This window comes from Eschscholzia californica, unplaced genomic scaffold (assembly GCF_041429995.1).
Source record: "Eschscholzia californica isolate CP2 unplaced genomic scaffold, dmEscCali1.0.p SCAF_4, whole genome shotgun sequence".
NCBI lineage: Eukaryota > Viridiplantae > Streptophyta > Magnoliopsida > Ranunculales > Papaveraceae > Eschscholzia > Eschscholzia californica.
Window position 1 is genome coordinate 57,475,781 of NW_028238461.1, and position 19,650 is coordinate 57,495,430.

A 19,650-nucleotide genomic window follows, 5' to 3' on the forward strand; every position below is an offset into this window, starting at 1 on the left:
CTCTCTCTATTCTTTTCTTTCTTTTATCTTCTCCTCTCTTTCTTCTCTCATCTATGTTCCGTCAAATGGGAGGCCCCTTCGCCAAAATTCTCGTCTAGGTTTCTCGACGAAGTAATTTGGTTATACTAGACGAAGTATTCGGTTTTCCAGACGAAAGATACGATGAAGGGCTCTCCCATTCACGATAACTAAGAAATGAAAAAAAAAAAGTAAAGAGAAACTAGAAGAGAAGAGAGAAAAAGAGTTGAAGATGAAAAATCTGGCGAGTATGCTGACAATGTAGAGAAAATGTGAGACCCCCTAGCCACAACTTAGAGAGAGAAAAAACGTAAAGAAAAATGGTGAGAGAAGAGAGAGAAAGAGATGAAAATGAGAAATTTGGCGAGTATACCAACGACGTAAAGGAAATGTTTGTCTACAGTAAAAATTTTGTTTCACACCTATTTTATTTTCTGAAAAAAATATTTGTTTTCCCAAAACATCGACCAAAGATTAAGAAATGCATCGAAGTTCGGGTTGTGAGTTGACCGAAAGTGCTCGTTCGAGTGCAATTCAGCTGTGAGCAGTACTCACCGTAATTAAGAGGGAAGGAAGGCCCCTCTCTTTATCCCTTTATTCTCACTTTCTCCTTGTTTATACGATTTATTTCTATATTCTTACCTCCATTTCATATCTTTTACAAAAAAAGGTCATTGACCCATCTTATGCCCTTTTGGCAATTTTCTGTGCTTGCCAGCTCATGTAGCTCACATGTACATGATACCGTTTTGTCTTTTGTTTATTTAAAAGAACTCATAAACAAAATTTTATTTTTATATTTTAGAAATCCAAGTATTGGATGTGGCTAGTTCAACAAAAAAAAAAAAAGTATTGGATGTGGCAAACGGTATTACGATTTTTAACATAAAATTTTTGGCAGTTGTCTCATTAATATCAAACCCCAAACTTGTTTACCTATTACAATACAAATACGCTACTTGGAAATGCTAAGTTCACGGTTTTTTACCCGTATGAGTGTTATGTATAAAATGTAACACCACATAAAATCAAACATATTAATATAAAAAGTCACTTCATAATAAAGAATATTAACTGAAGAGTGTTAGCTTCATTTGGTAAGCCCCACAAAAGTATAGCGAGTTATTGTAGAAATGAGATACTTTTGACGAGAACAGGAAAATTGAAACGAAATTTGTCCTAATCGTAGCATCAAAGGAAGTACTTAAATAATCTAAAGTCAAAAAACAAGCAAAGTTTCATATATTGTGTTTACCATCTCCCTACAAATTCGCAGACCAAGATAGTTTGTGTGGAAACTATAAATTATAAACGCGGCAAAGTAACGAAACCTAATAATCCCATTGTACTATTCAACCCATCATTCAGCCTTTCTTCACCACAGAGTTTGGTGCATTACAGATTAAAAGGAGGTTAAACACAAAAGGCTGCATTTTTTCCCATGGACCGCCTCTCCTTTATGTTTTCTTTTGAGAGTTATACAATTTGATTCATACGTAACTTTTTTAATGGATAAGAAGAGTTTGAGCTGGATCTCGCTTCGAGATTTGAAGGTAATTACTGACTTATTTTGATAGACTAGAAAGTACAATTAGCTATGATGAATGAAACAATCAGAAACAAGTGAAAATTAAGATGTTCAAAAGAACAAAATAATAGGACCGGAACTTAGCTGTTTTTTTTTTTGAAATGTCATCATACTTTAAGAGGTATTACTTCGTGTCTCGAACCCTTAATGGAAACCGACTTGGTAACTACTCATCCAACCAAAGGTTCTCGACTTGAACTTAGGGGGGGGGGGGGGGGGGGGGGGGGTAGTGGATCAAGACATTGGGGGACATTAGGGGACAATTAGAGACAAAATGTTCCGTGGACATTTCAAGACATTTCGGGACATTTGTCTGTAGACAAAATGTCTTTATGGACATTTCAAGACATTTGATTCGTAGACAAAATGTCTTTATGGACATTTCAAGACATTTGATTTATAGACAAAATGTCTTGGAGACATTTCAAGAATTTGGTTCACGGACAAATTGTTCCGGGGACATTTCAACATACTGAAGACATTATTATTATTATTATTATTATTATTATTATTATTATTATTATTATTATTATTATTATTATTATTATTATTATTATTACTATTATTATTATTATTATTATTATTATTTTTATTATTATTATTATTATTATTATTATTATTATTATTATTATCTCATCATTGAATGACAATTGGTAGATATTTATTATTTTAATATTGTCTAACATATGAAATATATGATAATATATTTGTACTCATATTTCAAAAATATATTTTTCGATATTTGTGGACATCTGTGGATATCCGAGGACATTGAAGGACAATTGGTAGACATTTATTATTTTAATATTGTCATATGAAATAATATATTTGTACTCATATTTCAAAAATATAATTTTAGACTTTTGTAGACATCCGTGGACATCTGAGGACATTGATGGACAATTGGTGGACATTTATTATTTTAATATTATCATTATTGTATAATCATATGAAATAATATATTTGTACCACTAATCTGAAATATATTTTTTGACTTTCGTAGACATCCGTAGATATCTATGGACATTGATAGACATCCGTAGATATCTGTGGACATTAATATAATAATTATATAATAAAATAACATAATATAATAATAATATAATAATATAATAATAATATAATATATTACAATAATAATACAACGATATAGTAATATAATAATAAGATAATATTATAATAATATAATAATAGCACAATATAGTAATGATAATAATATCATTTTTACTATAATAGAATAATAATATTATAACATAATATAATATAATATAATAATATAGTAATATAATAAGAGAATATAATAATAATATAATATAGTAATATAATAATAAGATAATATTATAATAATATAATAATATTATCTTATTATAATAATATTATAATAATATAATAGTATAATTCAGTAATATGATAATATTTTATATGTTATTTATTATTTTTAATCTAATTTGATAATAATAATTATTTTTATTATCTTCCTCACTGAAATGTCCCCAAGTTTCCTCAATGTCTTCCATATTTTGAGAGACATTTTCTCTCCAAAAGCTCTCCAAATTTACACTAAAATGTCTCCAAATGTCCCCAAAACTAATTTGTCTTGAAATGTCCCCAAATTCGTGTCCCAAACGAATAACACGGACATTTCGGGACATTTAAAATGTCCCCAACCAATAACACGGACATTTGGAGACATTTCGGGACATTTGAAATGTCCCCAACCAATAACACGGACATTTGGAGACATTTAAAATGTCCCCAACCAATAACACGGACATTTGGGGACATTTCAAATGTCCCCAACGAATAACACGGACATTGGTGTCTTGATCCCCCCCCCCCCCCCCCCCCCCCCCCCCCCCCCCCCTAATGGGGAGACTCAATTTAAGATTGAAAATAGGGTGGTGGGTGGGGGCCGTGGAAAATGTAATTGTGGTACGAAGTTTGGGTGAGGGATGGGGATGGATGGATGGCTACCCACTTTGTTTTAGTACTTTGTGTTTTTGAATCTTGATACTTTCCTCCCTCCACCTTGTCTAATTCTCAAACTCACATCAACACATTTACAACTCATTACTCCCAAAAAAAGTCAACACAGCTCATCTGGTACTGGTATATCAGAACCATCTTTATTTCTTCTAGGTCACATTTGTGTGTTTTCATGACCTTTTCACCAAACAAATATAAAAGAAAAAGAGCCAAAACCAACTGTGTTTCACAAATTAAATCTTCGATGAATCTAATCAAGATGCATGATCGTATTTCAAGTCTTGGAACTTTTTCAGCAACTCAGACTTATAAGTCCTGAGTTCCATATCCTCAAGTGAATCTGGAGTCGACTTGATAATTGAGATAGCTCCAGCTTGGTACAGAGCTCCAACAGCTTCATCTGTAAATTTTAAAGAGAGAGAGAGAGAGAGAGAGATTGTTACTTAATTCATACTGACTCTAAAGTATTTCATGAGCTTTTTAATGCTGCCAAGTAAATTATTCACGATAAATAATAAAGTCACACCTGAATTTGAGAGCGTAGCGAGAGCTTTCAGTGCCGACTTGCGTGTGCGATCATCTTTGGCAGAATTCAACATGTTTAAGAGCTCTTTATCCCCACCCATTTCTACAACTCTCATCCTTCTTTCATCTATGAATCAAAATAAATAAATCAAACAAAAGCATCGAAGTCAGAACAGCTCAAAATTAAGAACCATGAAATACCAAAGTACAAGGGGCAGGACTAAATAACAGCTCACTAAGCTAAACTGATGCAATTGAATTTACTTCATTTTTAAATGTTGTCACACTTTCCTGAATAAAATGTCAAATCCAATCTGACACATGAGATGAGTTACCCCAGTGTCATCGGGCACGCCAGTATTGAATGTGCACTGCTGGCAGGAGAGATGAAAAAACATGGAATGAAGTCATGAACAGATCGAACTACATAAATTTGATTACCATCAACCGCAAACCGATTTAATCTGGATGCTCCCATTCGTTTGAACAGGGGGTCCTTTACTTGCAAGAGTGATACAGACTGCTGAAGCAGATTATCTCCTGGAACACGAATTAAAAAAAAACTTCAATGCTTTTGAGACGCTAGCTAGGCATTAGATGTTAACAACAAGAACTTGCTTATGAACATCAACTTGCATACCCATGTAGGGGAAGAACTGGTAACCAACATATGTTGCAGTTCCGACATATATCATTTTCAGTAGCCATCCTACTTTCCGTTCAGCTTCTTCCTCCATTAAGAGCTCATCTACAAAACAAGTTGTATGAATAGTTATAAGATACGACAGTAATACAGAATTACCTGTTATTGTAAAACATTACTCTGTTTAGAGATTAGACACAAGGATCTCGAATGGTATCAGAGCCGAGGACGGCTCCTCACAGAGGGTGGGGGATTGTGATAGTACCACATCGCTCACGAGAGTGTCCGGAGCTTGGACTATAGGTGAACGCTCAAGCTTAGTAAGTGTCTATACCTTTTGGGTGGGGCTCGTGGAGCCTTCGCCAAAAACAAAACCCCGTACCTATGAGCTTGGAACTGAGGTGTCTAAAGCGGGGATAATATTGATAACTGCTAAGACTTGGGGAGTCACAATACCCCGTATCTCTACTATTCGAGAGCGACAAGATTCTCAACCCTAAATCACTCCTTCATTCTACAAAAGCATACAAAAAGAAACTTAAAAAAAAACTAAAATCAATCAATCATTCACTCTACACGTATAAGATACCCATAAAGATGGAATACCTTTTGGAGTCGCAGAAAATTTGCGACTGACCTCGTTCCCTGGATTCCTTCTCGAAATATACTGCAAATATCATGTTCTAACAATATTATTGAAAGACAAATCAAATTATCAAATACAAAAGAAACTAAATAGAACAAACCAGTTTCGGATACTATACACCATAATTTGTTGAGAAACTCTAAAGTATTATCATCAACAACAACCTAGGGTTTTGGATCAATTAGGTAATTACAGAGCAAGATAACGTAAGATAAAAACAACAAATTTCAACTGCCAAACAGTAAAAGATGATCTTGAGGTATGAACTCTAGGGTTTTGAGAAACTAGGGTTAACAGGGGTAAGTTGAGAGAACTTACAACATTGATTTGTCTTGCTAGCGCGCGCATTATGATTGTTGTGTCTCTGATGATACGATAGTAATGTGGCAACAAATGCAAATGGGAAATCAAAATCTCACTTTCTGATTTGGGCTTCAAAGTGAAGATGCCGCAGCACTAGCAAAAACAAGAAAAAAAGAAACTAAGGGTCTGTTTGATTCACAATTTTTCCCAAAAACTGAAAATATTTTCCTCCTAAGAATATATTTATAGGCAATGACCAAAGTTGTTAAACACAATCTAGCTAAAGGCAATCCAACAAATGGTTAGAGACAATGTGGCAGTGAGAGCAATGCCTATCTTTCTCCTTCTCCGACAAAAGGTCGCCGGCCAGCTACCTTCAACCCACAAATTTTTTTTGGGAGAATTACTGAAACCCCACCTTGAAACGTCTTTACATAAATCCCCACTTTTTTTTTTTTTAATATTTACATTTTCCAACACCTTCTGCTCGATTTAACTTTAAAATTTTCAATATTACTTTCTTGCCCATTTACATATTACACCATGTATTCCTAATTCATTTACAGAATACACTAGGTTTTCAAAATCAAGAGACAAGATCAATCCAAAATGTTTTCAAAATCAAGGGACATGATCAATCCAAAATGTAGCTGTTTTTTGACCATTTCCCCCCTTAAAAATTCCCTATTTAAACCCATCAAACCACCCTATTCTCTAGTCTCTACAACACCACACAATTATGTTTGTAAAATTACATAAATCACTACACTTCAACCTAGCACAGTAAAAAATTTAAAGGTCAACTCAGCTGTATGGCAGCTATTATATACATACTCTTGAGGATACATAGCACAGAGTTATCAAATATCAGTTTCTTTAGTTTGTCAAAGACTGTAAATAGTGGTACAAACTTTTGGAACATCGAGCACTTAAGAAAGAGTCGTCTTGATTTCGATCATTTAACACAACTTCATATCACGTAGAAGAAAATCATAAATAAAACCCATGATCACAAACAAAATGAAAAATATAAAAGCATGAAATTCATCGTCAATGTGAACAAACTAAGCATGAAATTTTATCAAATACAGAAAAGGGTGAACGAGAAAGCTCGATGAGCTAACCACTGAAACTAGTGTACAAGCCAATATAATATGTAAAGTCAAGAAACAAATGAAGGGATCTATGCCAAAAAAAAAAAAAAACAAATGAAGGGATAAAAATGAAAAGCTAGGGTTTCATTTATCCACAGTTAGAGCTCTGGGTGTGTTTTCAGAAGGTAAAAGTGTGTCATGTGTACCTTGAGAAGAGAGAGAGATTGCACCGAGTTAGTTCCAAATTGAGAGATTGTATCGTCTCGTCTTCTTCCCTCAGTAAACAACTCAAGTGCGATTTGGGGGAGGGGAGATGAGGCAAATGGGATATAGGTTATAAACACCCCTGCATGCTGTTGAAGGCGCCCCACCTTTTGGTGTCACCGAATTCTAAAGTTGGTAGAGATTTCTTTCAGTAATTCTCTCCAAATTTTTTTCTTCTTCTTCCCTTTCCTTCTTGGCCTCTCTTCTCTCTCTATAGTCTATACTATTGCGGGCGAAGGGGGTTGGAAGTAGGGGTGGGAAAAAGATCCGGAAGACCGCTACCCGACCCGTTCGACCGAGATAAAAAGTGTCCATGGACACCCGATGGTCATAACGGTCAGTGTCCGACCGGCCCGAAAGAATTGGCGGACGGTCACGGTCAAAATTCTATGTCGAAGGACCGACCGCTGACCGACCGGTACGAGTGACCGAATAGGTTGACCGACTAAACTGTCCTCATTTTTAGAAGTTGACTGTTGAATTTTTATAGACATATGAATATATGATGATCGTTGGCTATAGTCATATAGTCCTCTGGAAGACCAAACATTAGTGCATGGCTTAATTATATCTTGTCAGATGATGATCCACTGGGTTTTTTCTTTTTTATATTTACTTTTGATTTCTTGGCTAAACATCTTCATTTGTAAGTAATTTTGTTTGTGGTAATAAAAATAAAGTTCTGAATTAAGTAAATTTATTGGAAAGTCCGGACCGAGACCGTCCGGTGTCCGACTGGACCGGTAAAATAAACGGTCTTGGACGGTCAATGGACAAAGAATTCTTGAGAGTGACCGTCCGAGTCCGCCCGAGTAAATAGGTGGTCACCAACAGTTTATGTCCGAGTCGACCGGTTCGATGAAGTTAGAGTCCGATACCGACCGGTCCGGACCGATTCCCACCCCTAGTTGGAAGGGGCATTACATCTAGCCTCTAACTGGTCAACTCATTTTGACAAAGTCTTTGAGAGAAAAACACGTTACTTTTAGCAAAAAACACATGCTGCTTTCAAAATTTCTCCTTTCGGATTAGTTTTTGACTAAGAATTTATAGATGCTAATAGTGTGGTGAGATAGCTGGACTAAGAATTTATAGATGCTAATAGTGTGGTGAGATGGCTGATGTGAGAGAAATTGTTCGTATTACAACAAAAAGAGAAAAGAGAGAAATTGTTCCTACTCATTGGAGGGTTCATGGACGATGGACTTTGTTATCCTTGTTGTGAAAGAACTTGGGGTTATTTTTTCTGATCATGACGAGAAAACTGATAAATCAAAATAGTAGTATAATAACTACCAACTATCTGTTAATATGAAATGTTATCTACTCCTCATAACCCAAATTCAGAAGCTTTTTCAAGTTCAGTGTGTTGGCAAAATATAATTGGTTCATATTAAAATGTTCAAGACGGTATTGCGGGAAAAGCTCAGCGATATTCCCATCTCCAGTTATCATCACCTGACATCTCTTCATCATCTTCATCACAGTCCTCTATAGGGTATTCATCTTCAGAGTGAATGTAGTTTATTGGGTTTTCATGTTTTAAGTCATCCCCCGAGCCTTCAGTCTCATCCTCATCTCCATCTTCATCGTCTGATTCTTTGTCCGAAGATGTGCTCTCATCTTCATCTGAGCTGGTCTCCTCGTCAGGGTAATCGTTCATTGGATTATCTTCGGCTGAGCAGAAACAAATGACAACAATTAATGATCGAATAGAAAGGTAAGAAATACGAGTCAACCAAAAAGAACGGAGGGCATATTACCGTTTGAATCGGTATCCCATTCAGATTCCATTGGCCCATCATAGAAATCATCATCATCATCATCTACTTGCACTCTGCACCAGAAATCAATTCTCTGAATGTTAGATAACACATGAAAATACAAAGAGATTGCAGTGAGATTAGCTGAAGCTTTTAGTTCTTACAGAGGATATGTGGTTAGAGCATCTTCATCAGCTGTGCTCAATGTATCCTGCACGGTGTACAAGTCGTAAACATAACCATCTGTAGATGATGCTGCACACAGAAGAGACACATAAAACGATATTCTTGAAATTAGAAAATAGTACTTCAGATCTCAAGATATTCAAAGAAGAAATAGGTAGGAAGCAAGCCAAAAGCTCGACGACAAAGTATTTTTTGTCATCAACATATTAGGCAAGTAATTTCAGAGATAGAAGTCTCTTACTAAGGAGACAATCTTGTCCGGATAAGTATGACTGAACATCAGCTTGAATCTCTGCAGCAGCACTTGGAATATACTCTCTTAATAGGGGCAGAAAGTTGCACAGCATTTCAGCATCCTCTGGGGAGAGATCTCTGCATTATAAGATTCACAACCAATAGGATTAAACCGTTTCCAGCAGAAAGAATGATGAACCACAATGCAACAAAAGAAAGGAAGACTACGTACTCTTCTACTTTCTTTACTGATCCTTCATCATCATCAATTCTTACAACATCATAGAGATCACAGTATTCATGTAACGACTCATCATGAACAGTTTCCTTCTTTCCCTTTCGGCGATTCCATATTTGTTCAAAGCGAGCATTTCTTGCCATAACCTAACAAGAGATGTAGAAAAATCATGCAACTGTCGCATTGGGAGTGACTCGATTATTTATTTCTTAGCAGAAAACCATCAATAAATTAAAGAAACTAATTATCAATTTGGTTCTTCAAAAAGCTAAGAATGTCAACATAGTGTCCAGGGGGAAAATTAGTGAAACCAAGGTCCAATGTGGTGAAAGGTTGCATCTTTTCAAATCCGTGTCAACGAAAAGTATGCAGGGTTTTTATCAGGATTCGGGCATTTATATGAATAGGTGGTGTCAGTTCAAGATGGGCACAGAGCAAGATCTAGTGAACCCTGATTAAATGCGACACATGTGCATAGCATAACAATTCATTTTATTGTATTCGAGCAAAAAAAAAAGGATTTTCGTATAAATGGATACACAGATAAAATATACCTCATGCTCATCTTTGGCTCTTGACAGCATCTTATCTTGCTTCTGCAGGCATCGAGATGAAAATTGTAAATTTTTACCATAAATTACAAACCTAACACCTTTGGTCGAGGTCAAATAATAAAGCAGCCAAATCATGAGGCTCAAAAAGATGGAAGAAATAGAAAGCAGTCATGTTACAGGTTCTGAGGTTCATGCAAAACAATGATCTAATTGATGACAGACTCACAGTCACAAACAAGAACAATATAAAATTATCTACGAAAATGAGGAATAGCTATGCTATTGTACCCGGAAATTAAAGCAATAATAGAAGAATTCTCGCAACCTACCCACTCAACACCGAAATTTGAAAGTTGAATGGGTGTGTTTTCTCTCGAAGTAAAACAATTTAACTTACATTTTCTTGTTTGAATGTGAGTCTTCGTTCCTCAACCTTCGTTTTGAACTCGGAAACATCAGCAGAGTCATGCTGTTTAAAGAAAAATTGTTAGCGAAATATCTTACAATTTACAAATTGGAGATTAGATCATCATTGATCATAAGAGATTCTACTACATAACAGTAAATAAGTAGGGTAAAGAAAATCTGAAATCTCATAGGGCTTATCATAATACATACCAAAAACGAGTTCAAAACATCGATTGTAGCCTTCGAGCTTCCAACTGTCTCTACATGTTGCACAAGAACTTTCTTCGCCTTCAATGTTTCTGAGATAAAAGAAAAATATCACATTAAGTGGCCTACTGTTTTTTTCTTCTTCTATTTCTGATTTTCTTGGAAAAAGAACAATTTTTTTTAATATTCAAAACAAAAATGTAATCAACCTAGGGCAATATCATCGATTTGAAGCCACAGAACCAATTCTACATTACCTTTCCCGTGAGAAGATTCAGAGAGTGAAAGTTTCTCAAAATCTAAAGATGGTCGTTTAAGAGGTCTTTCATTAATCTCTAGCCCTGGGAACCAAAAATTTCCATGAGTTTCAAATATATATCTAGTAGAATTAAAAAAAAACAGATGATGAATTCAAACTCACAGAAAGCTTCCAATGGAGACTGAATAGACTTCCTCTTCACCCTAACAACCACGGGCCTCACATTTACCAAATTTGAAGAACTTTCACCACAATCCGCCATTTATATGTTCTCCCCTTCAACCAGAAAACAAAAATATGTCAAGGGAGAATTGTTGAAATCCCCATGTTTTGAAAAGCTCTTTACATAAATCCTTATGTTTTGAGAAGCTCTTTACATAAATCCTTATGTTTTGAGAAGCTCTTTACATAAATCCCCATGTTTTATTTATAATTACATATATCGCCCATGTTCTGTTAGATTTAACTTTAAAATTTTGAATATTACTTTCTTGCCCCTTTATGTTTTACACCACCATTTACGAACTCATTTACATATTACACCAGGTTTTCAAAATGAGGGAACAAGATCAAAATGAAGGGACAAGATGAAACCAAAATATAGCCGTATCACTCCATTGATGCACATTATCAATAATGGGTTTGAGAATATGAAGAAAAAACTTCCCCGAACTTAATTTTCTTCTCAAGAATACCCTAAAATTTGACACAAACCAATACAAGATAGCATGTAGATTGATCAAATTCATAATAAATAAAAGGTCCACTAGAATCACAGACAAGAAACAGAGTTTCTTATCATGTTATAAATAAGATATGAAAAAACCAAACAAAAGAAATTTATTCAAAATTCAATTCCATTAGCTTCAGATGATTTTGGGTAGCCTTCATATTCCAATTTCATTGATAAAGTAGCAGAAATAGCTCTAAATTTCAATCTTAAAGCATCCATAATTTCATTCTCAGAATCCAGAATTGGATATTTTTGTATTAATTCTTCCATTTGTTTGATGTTTTTTTGAGCCCTAGATGAAAAACAACTGGGTTCAACATCAATTGCAGAGTTCCATACAATTATACAACCTTTGTAAAACCCTAATTCTTCTTCAACTTCAAACCCTAGTTCTAATCCAACTTCTTTTCCTTCTTCCTTTCACACAACTTCTAACTTAATGGAACCCTAGATTACAAGTTCGAATGGAGTACCAAGAGACAGAGAGTACCAAGAGAGAGAGAGAGAGAGAGAGAGAGAGAGTACCTGGAGCCGAGAGGTTGTTCGAATGGAACCCTAGTTCGAATGGAGCCGAGAGGTTGGTTGAATGGAACCCTAGTGTGCTAAACGTTCTTCCCTGTTCTTGATTTGGGGATTTCAGGTGAGGAGTTTCCGGATTCGGAAGAAATTGCCGGAGAAAGTAGGGTTTAGGGCTTACAACGATACTTCAAATTTGCAAAACCAGGAATCTTAATGAGGGACTGTTTTCAATTTAATACCCTACATAGAATTAAAAGGTACGCTAGATAAAACCCTAAGTAGATGAAATAAGTAACCTTCCGTACCTTTTCTATCAATGGCGGAAGTGATGAATAAGAACAATTTCGTGCTTCTGTTTTGGAGGGGAAATTCTCAAGTTTTGCTTTTAGAGAGAGAAAGAGAAATTAAAGAGTGAGTTTTCCGCGGCTTCAATACTAGGGAATTTGGGTTTACCCCCTATATTGACGGAAGTGATGAAATAAGTAACCTTGCGTACCTTTTCTATCAATGGCGGAAGTGATGAATAAGAACAATTTCGTGCTTCTGTTTTGGAGGGGAAATTCTCAAGTTTTGCTTTTAGAGAGAGAAAGAGAAATTAGAGAGTGAGTTTTTCGCGGCTTCAATACTAGGGAATTTGGGTTTACCCCCTATATTGACGGAAGTGATGAAATAAGTAACCTTCCGTACCTTTTCTATCAATGGCGGAAGTGATGAATAAGAACAATTTCGTGCTTCTGTTTTGGAGGGGAAATTCTCAAGTTTTGCTTTTAGAGAGAGAAAGAGAATCTAGAGAGTGAGTTTTTCGCGGCTTCAATACTAGGGAATTTGGGTTTACCCCCTATATTGACGAATACGTAACTTTTTTTTTTTTTTGTTGAACTGACGGATACGTAACTTAAAGTAAGAACTGTCGAGTAGGAAGGATAGTCCCAGTATGCGGATGGACAGGGGAGGGGTTTTTTTAGGAGAGAGAAAATCTCACGATTTCCCCTCTTTCCTTTCTACCTCAAGCCCTAACTTCATCCTCAAGCTACCCAAAATCCAAATCAAACCATTGAATCACAGGGATTCAACCCCAAATCTGCTCGAATCCAACCAAAATCATACCAAAGCTACTCCAAATCGATAGTTCTTTTTTGTTTTTTTTAGGAGAGTGAGCTTCTTTCTCTTCTTTGGAAACCCCAACCCCTCTTTCAAGCTAGCTTGGATTTCACTTAAACCCTTCTAATAATATTTCTTCATAGTATTAGTAACACCAAATCAGTAAGCTTTTAGCCAGACCGAGTAAATGTTAGTCTAGTATAACCCATCCACAACTAAAATCCCAAAGCTAGCTTTCTTCATTATGGCCCAGCAACAAATGGAGTCAGACGGGGGATAGCTTATACCGGTAACGATCTTAATCTCGCCCAATAAAGTCAAATATTGCAAGCAATCCAAGGTAGCAAATCAGAAAAAGATTTCTCAAAGACTACCAGGTGGATTACTCGTCCAGGGAAGTCACCTAACCTCTATTATTTCTTTTTGCATGGACTAATGCGTTTTGGATTCATGATACTGCCATTATTTTAGCTTAGTCTAACTCCTTTAGACACTTTCCTTTCCTCCCTCATGCATGTTCACACTGTTGTTGATTAATTATCCTCCCTCCTTACATGCTCTTTGTCGTTTAACTTTTCTGTTTGTCTTAGCTTCATAGCCCTATCTTCTTTGTGCTTTCTTAGTTAGTATTAGTATTTTGTGTAGTTAAGTTAGTTCTTTGTGGTAATTAATAGTCCGTGCTTTATCTTTTTTGCGATTATCTCTTTCTTGTCATTAAATCTTTATAGTTCTTCACGTTGGTTTAGTTTCTCGTCACTTTTCTTCGGTCAGATTAGCTGAATATAGTTGAGATCGACCTCTCTTTTATAATCTTTTGGGATTGATCTCTCTTTACTTTAATCTCTTTTAGATTATTTAACTCAGTGAGTTTAGGAGGGTCTAGCCTCTGGTCTGGTATAGGTAGGTGGTCCTTCCTCGGGGGAGGTTCGGGGCTCTTTGGGGTCTTTGTTTGTCCTCCATTGGTGTTGTTGATGGAGCCCTCCGTTCTTGCTTGGAATGTCCGGGGGTGTGGGAATTTTGCTAATCGCAAGCACCTTAGCGGACTTATTAAAGAGCATAATCCTGACTTGCTTTTTCTTTCTGAAACCAAATGTATAAACACAAATCTCGATAAACTTCTGAATTTAACTAGCATCTACGACAAGCATGTTATAGACCCGGTCAATAAAGCCGGAGGTCTAGCCCTTTATTGGTCTCCCCACTATGATATTAATGTTATTTACTCTGACAACAATATGATTCATGTGCAGGGTTCTTTGGTAGACAAGGACAAAAGCTTTTATATTACAGGTTTCTATGGAAGCCCGTACAGTAGGGATAAAACCAAGCCTTGGGAGACTCTAGCCCAGTTAGCCCCTGACCCCCATATTCCCTGGCTAGTTATAGGAGACTTAAACTGTATTTTTGACCAGTCTGAAAAGCTAGGAGGCATAGAAGTGCCGCACAGTGCTATTGAATTTAGTAAGCAGAATATCAATAATTTGGGTCTTCAGGATGTAGGTTACGTGGGAGACCCGTTCACCTGGTCTAACAAACAATTTAATGGTAACCTTATACAAGAGAGACTAGATCGGGCTTTAGTGAACTACACCTGGCTTACCAACTATCCTCACTCTAAACTCACTCATCTGCCTACGTTAGGCTCTGATCATAACCCCATTTTTCTCTCCACGAAAGCTAAATCCAATCTGGGGCGTAAAGCATTCAAATTCATTCGCACCTGGATGTCCCATCCTAATTGTACTCAATTCATTAAAACTAACTGGAGTGCTCTTCCCTGCCAGATTCAAACCAAACTTAACTCCCTGGCCATTAAACTCTCTAAGTGGAATAAAGAGATTTTTTGTCACATTGACAATAAGATTAAGAGCCTAACCCAGCAACTCCAATTCATTAAAAATGCTGACCAGTTCAAAGATACCTTCAATCAGATTGAAACTCTGCTCTTACAACAGGAAAGCATGTGGAAAGAAAAATCGAGAGTAGCTAACATCAATTTAGGTGATCGTAATACTCAGTACTTCCATGCGAAAGCCACAACGAGAAATCGGAAAAATCAAATTCTTTCCATTAAGTTGGAGGACGACACGTGGACTAATGATGAAGCTCAAATAGCCAATGTTTTTGTTACTCACCTCCAGAATATTTCGACTTCCGCTGGCTCCACCCTTTCTACTAATCTTATTGATTGTTTCAACCCTCAGATATCCCAACTCCAAAATGATACTCTTACGGTAATTCCGGAGTTAGATGAAATCCGTAAGGCCACTTTCTCTTTGAAATCTGGAACTGCTCCTGGGCCGGATGGATATCCTCCTCTATTCTATCAAGCCAACTGGGATACAGTAAAGGAGGATCTTCACAAGATGGTTTCTGTCTTCTTTCGTGAAGCGACTCTCCCTACGATGTCTAACCACACACATATCTGCCTAATCCCTAAAACCAAAACTCCTCAAACTCCGGCAGACTATAGGCCGATTAGTCTTCTTAACACTACCTACAAAATCATCACTAAAATCCTTGCCAACAGACTCAAACTTACTCTGGTTGATATCATATCCCCGTTCCAAGCTGCTTATGTTCCGGGTCGGCAAATCACTGACAATATCATGATTAGCCAGGAGTTAATTCATTCCTTCAAAAAGATCAAAGGCGCAAAGAGTTATTTTGGTCTCAAACTGGATATGTCCAAAGTTTTTGATCGGATTGAATGGCACTATCTGGAGCAAATTATGCTCCTGATGGGCTTCGCCCCTGGCTGGACTAGGCTTATTCGTACGTGTCTCAACTCTAGTTCCATGGCCGTTCTGATCAATGGGCGTCCCGGGCGCACTTTTAATGTTAGCAGGGGGATTCGTCAGGGAGACCCGCTTTCGCCTTTCCTTTTCGCTATTGCTATGGAAGGTCTAAGTCGCCTCCTTGACAGGCATAACAGTCCTCTCCCCTTCATTGGCTTCCCGGTCCCTAATTCGGATCTCACCATCAATCACCTTCTCTTTGCAGACGACTGTATTATCTTTGGTCAAAATTCTCTTGACAACATTCACAACCTCAAGCTGATTCTTAAAGAATTTAGTGATGCTTCGGGTCAGATGATCAATTACTCCAAATCCAACATTTTCTTTTCCAAGAACTCGCATCCGAAATTCAAACGTATGATTATCCGTGAACTTAAAGTTCATCAATCCTCGACTGGTGACAAATATCTCGGCACGAATCTGTTCATTGGTAAAAACAAAAAATCTATCTTTCAACCACTTCTCAACCAAATCAAAAACAAGCTCGCCAAGTGGCAATCTAATCTTCTCTCTCAAGCTGGTCGCTCGGTAGTCATTTCTACTATCGCATCGGCCGTTCCCCGATACCAAATGCAGTGCTTTGCTATCCCAAAAGGCATATGTAACAGCATTGAGTCCCTCCAAAGGACTTTCTGGTGGGGAAAATCCAAAACTTTCCATACTATCAACTGGTCGGCTATTTGCAAGCCAAAGAAACTAGGTGGTCTGGGGTTGCGCCTCCCTCATCTTGATAATCAGGCCTTTCTCAGTAAAATTATCTGGCGTATTATTAATAACCCGAAGGCCGTTTGGGTTCGTGTGCTCAAAAGCAAATACTTTCCTAAAACCCATCGGCCCAACCCCCCCAAAACCACCCACTCTTGGCCTTGGAAATCTATTATTAAGCATTACTCTAATATGGATAGTCTTATTTTCTGGAACATTAATACAGGGTCTAATATTAACGTTTGGAGTGACTATTGGATCCCAAACCACCCCCCTCCCATAACTAATCATACGGGGTCCAACATTAAGTGGGTTGCACAACTTATTACTAACAACACTTGGAATTTTCAGATGTTGCAGCAATGTTTTAACGATGATATATGCAGTGCTATTCTCAGCATCAACCTCCAAAATAATCAGGAAGATAAACCGATATGGACATTAACCAAATCAGGTAATTTCTCGATAAAATTAATGTATTATTATTTAAGAACGGAAAGCATGAATGTGACGCAGGACCATCTCGAATGGGGATTTATCTGGAACTTGAATACTATACCACGTGTGAAGCTTTTCCTATGGAAATGTTGTACTAATAGCTTACCTGTCAAAGCGAAAATTGGCAAATTCATTGGAGACCAATTCTCTTGTATTAATTGCGATGAAAACGAAACCTTAGATCATGTGATGCTGCACTGCACGTTTGCTAAAGCAATTTGGTTCAATTATGATGTGAGAACTGATCAGATTAGCTCGACTAATCAATGGATATCACAATGGAAAACTCTAAATGAGGATACTACCAACCAATATGCCAAAATACTATGGTTCATTTGGAAAGCTAGATGTGAAAATAGTTTTAACACGAACAAACAGAATCCTCGACAAATCATAGACCGAATTAATAATGTGTCTATCACTCCTCTCAAGATTGAGACGGGTATCACTAACAAATGCAGGAAAACTACTGAGGAACAAAAATGGAGACCTCCATCGACACCATATTTAAAGTTGAATGTTGACGCCTCGTTTACAACAGCTACAGAACCGGCCGGAATAGGATGTATTATCAGAGATGAAGAGTCGAAATTCATTATAGCAGCAGCGAATTCGGTGCGAAGCCAAAACGCGGAAGAATGTGAAGGATTAACTATCCTATCTAGTATGCAATGGGCATTACAATTAAAGATTACTCATGTTCATATAGAAAGTGATAACCAAGCACTGATCAAATTCATCAACGGTCATAATATTGGTCTACACTGGCAATCTGTAAAGATGATACAACAGATTCAATCCCTTATAAACAATTTCGAAGGAATCATGTTCACCTATGTTTCTAGGGATTGCAATGCTCCAGCTGATGCGATTGCGAAATGGGGAAGAAGAAATGGAGAAAGGAAAGAATGGAATTATGTACCTTCTTTTGTGTCAGCTTTACTCTAGTTGTATTGTGTGTTTGTAGTACTCTTGTTTGTGTCGGCATTTCTTTAGACGTTTATGTGCTTGTAGTACTCTTGTTCGTTTTTAATGCAATGTTTCTCATCAAAAAAAAAAAAAGTAAGAACTGTCATATTACGCACATCTGACATATTAACAACAACGCTATTCCTCCCTCCCCCAACCTTCCAGTTTATGTGGCAATGTCTCACTTGAGAGTGTGCAAATGAAGAGAAAATATTCTCCCTTAGAGGTGGAGCACATCAGGGGGGTTGGGAAGGGAGCAAAAGGGATACAATTTTTGTTGCAATAAAATCTCTTTGGTCCGAGCGTGTGAATAATATAAAGAAATTTGTCATCCAAAAATAAACATATAAGGATTTTAGTCAAACCTCCTTATAAAATTTTAATTCGGTGATAACAGATCAATCAGTTTTTTCTAGCTTCAACTTTCTAAGTATCTTCGTAATTTGCAACTTATTGCAAGAGATTTGTAACTGATTGCAAGTTATTAACAATTGATTTGCAAAAAGATTGCGAATGGATAAGAACTGCAACCCATTGTCAGAGATTTGTTTCTGGTTTGCAAAGGGTTGCGAACTGATTGGAATTGCTTGCAATGGAGTTGCAACTGTTTGCAAAAAAATTCAAAAAAATATTAAGTTTACAGCCGAACAAGCAACAAAAATATTGAGTTTATTAACGTTTTGTAAAGTTGGTCCTTTTGGACGTGTCTGTAAGGTCAACTTTATGTTTTATGTTATGCTTGATTAAAAAAAAAAACAACAAATATTTAGGGTTTTAACCCTACAAAATACAAATATTAGGTTTTTAACCGACCAAAATATAACTTCTCTTTGTAACTTGAAATTAAGCGTAATATCTACTGGAGCAGTGAACTACCTATATTATTATTATTTTTTTGAATCCAACTACCTATATTATATACCTTGCATAGTAAATAAATTAATATCATATTATTAGAATAGTTCCTCGTGGACAATGCTGTTAGGAAACATAAGTCAGTCATATTATTGGCCCATATAATTAGGTCTATAATTACACCAAAATCAACCATGAATAAAATGAGCATGTTGGGAGAATCGCAGTAAAATTGGTGTTTTTGGATGGGTTGGAGTGGTGAGGTAACTACGCTTAATTTCCATTCGAGAATAAGACTGTTTTGAAGGATATGATCAATTTTAACCTAGTTTGGAATCATCTCATCTACAAGAATCAAGGAAGAAAAGCAAGATGGACTTCTTCTACTTATAAGTTGGAGAGAGAGTCACTTTCCAATAACTAATGTTAGGGTATCCCTACCATCATATCAAATTCCTCTAAAAATGGAGTCCAATTCAATTCCCTCCTTAAATACTATTTCAACCTTTCATAAACAAACCCTAAACAATACACCACAAAATAGTTAGTGGTCACA

At 36.5% G+C, this 19,650-nt stretch overlaps 2 protein-coding genes across 4 annotated transcripts; both read right to left on the minus strand.

Annotated features, from left to right (window-relative positions):
- Nucleotides 1-3,652: 3,652 nt before the first annotated feature.
- LOC147546787 (ARM repeat superfamily protein) lies at nt 3,653-7,297 on the minus strand. Of its 2 annotated transcripts, none has more exons than XM_086632366.1 (7): nt 7,010-7,297; nt 5,725-5,862; nt 5,367-5,427; nt 4,758-4,865; nt 4,559-4,657; nt 4,119-4,244; nt 3,653-3,992 (listed from the first exon to the last, which is right to left on the minus strand). In XM_086632366.1, exons 2-7 carry the CDS (start codon nt 5,752-5,754, stop codon nt 3,847-3,849), a joined length of 570 nt encoding a protein of 189 aa, XP_086488492.1. In that variant the 5' UTR covers nt 5,755-5,862; nt 7,010-7,297; the 3' UTR covers nt 3,653-3,846. The 2 variants fall into 2 exon arrangements, with proteins under 2 accessions (XP_086488492.1, XP_086488493.1); XM_086632367.1 differs by having other exon boundaries at nt 7,034-7,082.
- Nucleotides 7,298-8,335: 1,038 nt separating this feature from the next.
- Nucleotides 8,336-12,640, minus strand: RDM4 (RNA-directed DNA methylation 4). Of its 2 annotated transcripts, XM_086633492.1 has the most exons (12): nt 12,474-12,601; nt 12,175-12,353; nt 11,079-11,192; nt 10,915-10,998; nt 10,661-10,749; nt 10,440-10,511; nt 10,043-10,084; nt 9,483-9,634; nt 9,258-9,388; nt 8,995-9,085; nt 8,831-8,904; nt 8,336-8,744 (listed from the first exon to the last, which is right to left on the minus strand). In XM_086633492.1, the coding sequence occupies exons 3-12, from the start codon at nt 11,176-11,178 to the stop codon at nt 8,494-8,496; spliced, it is 1,086 nt and encodes a 361-aa protein (XP_086489618.1). In that variant the 5' UTR covers nt 11,179-11,192; nt 12,175-12,353; nt 12,474-12,601; the 3' UTR covers nt 8,336-8,493. The 2 variants fall into 2 exon arrangements, with proteins under 2 accessions (XP_086489618.1, XP_086489616.1); XM_086633490.1 differs by having other exon boundaries at nt 12,175-12,640.
- Between the last annotated feature and the right edge of the window lie 7,010 nt (nt 12,641-19,650).

Coding starts and splice junctions, on each gene's coding strand:
- LOC147546787 (XM_086632366.1), bottom strand. CDS start 5,754: ATGCGCGCGCTAGCAAGACAAATCAATGTT. Junction 4,866..5,366: donor ATTTTCTGCGACTCCAAAAG/GTATTCCATCTT, acceptor CTTGTTTTGTAG/ATGAGCTCTTAATGGAGGAA. Junction 3,993..4,118: donor CGCTACGCTCTCAAATTCAG/GTGTGACTTTAT, acceptor TAAAATTTACAG/ATGAAGCTGTTGGAGCTCTG.
- RDM4 (XM_086633490.1), bottom strand. CDS start 11,178: ATGGCGGATTGTGGTGAAAGTTCTTCAAATTTGGTAAATGTGAGGCCC. Junction 9,635..10,042: donor GAGCCAAAGATGAGCATGAG/GTATATTTTATC, acceptor ATCTCTTGTTAG/GTTATGGCAAGAAATGCTCG. Junction 9,389..9,482: donor TCAGTAAAGAAAGTAGAAGA/GTACGTAGTCTT, acceptor CTTATAATGCAG/AGATCTCTCCCCAGAGGATG.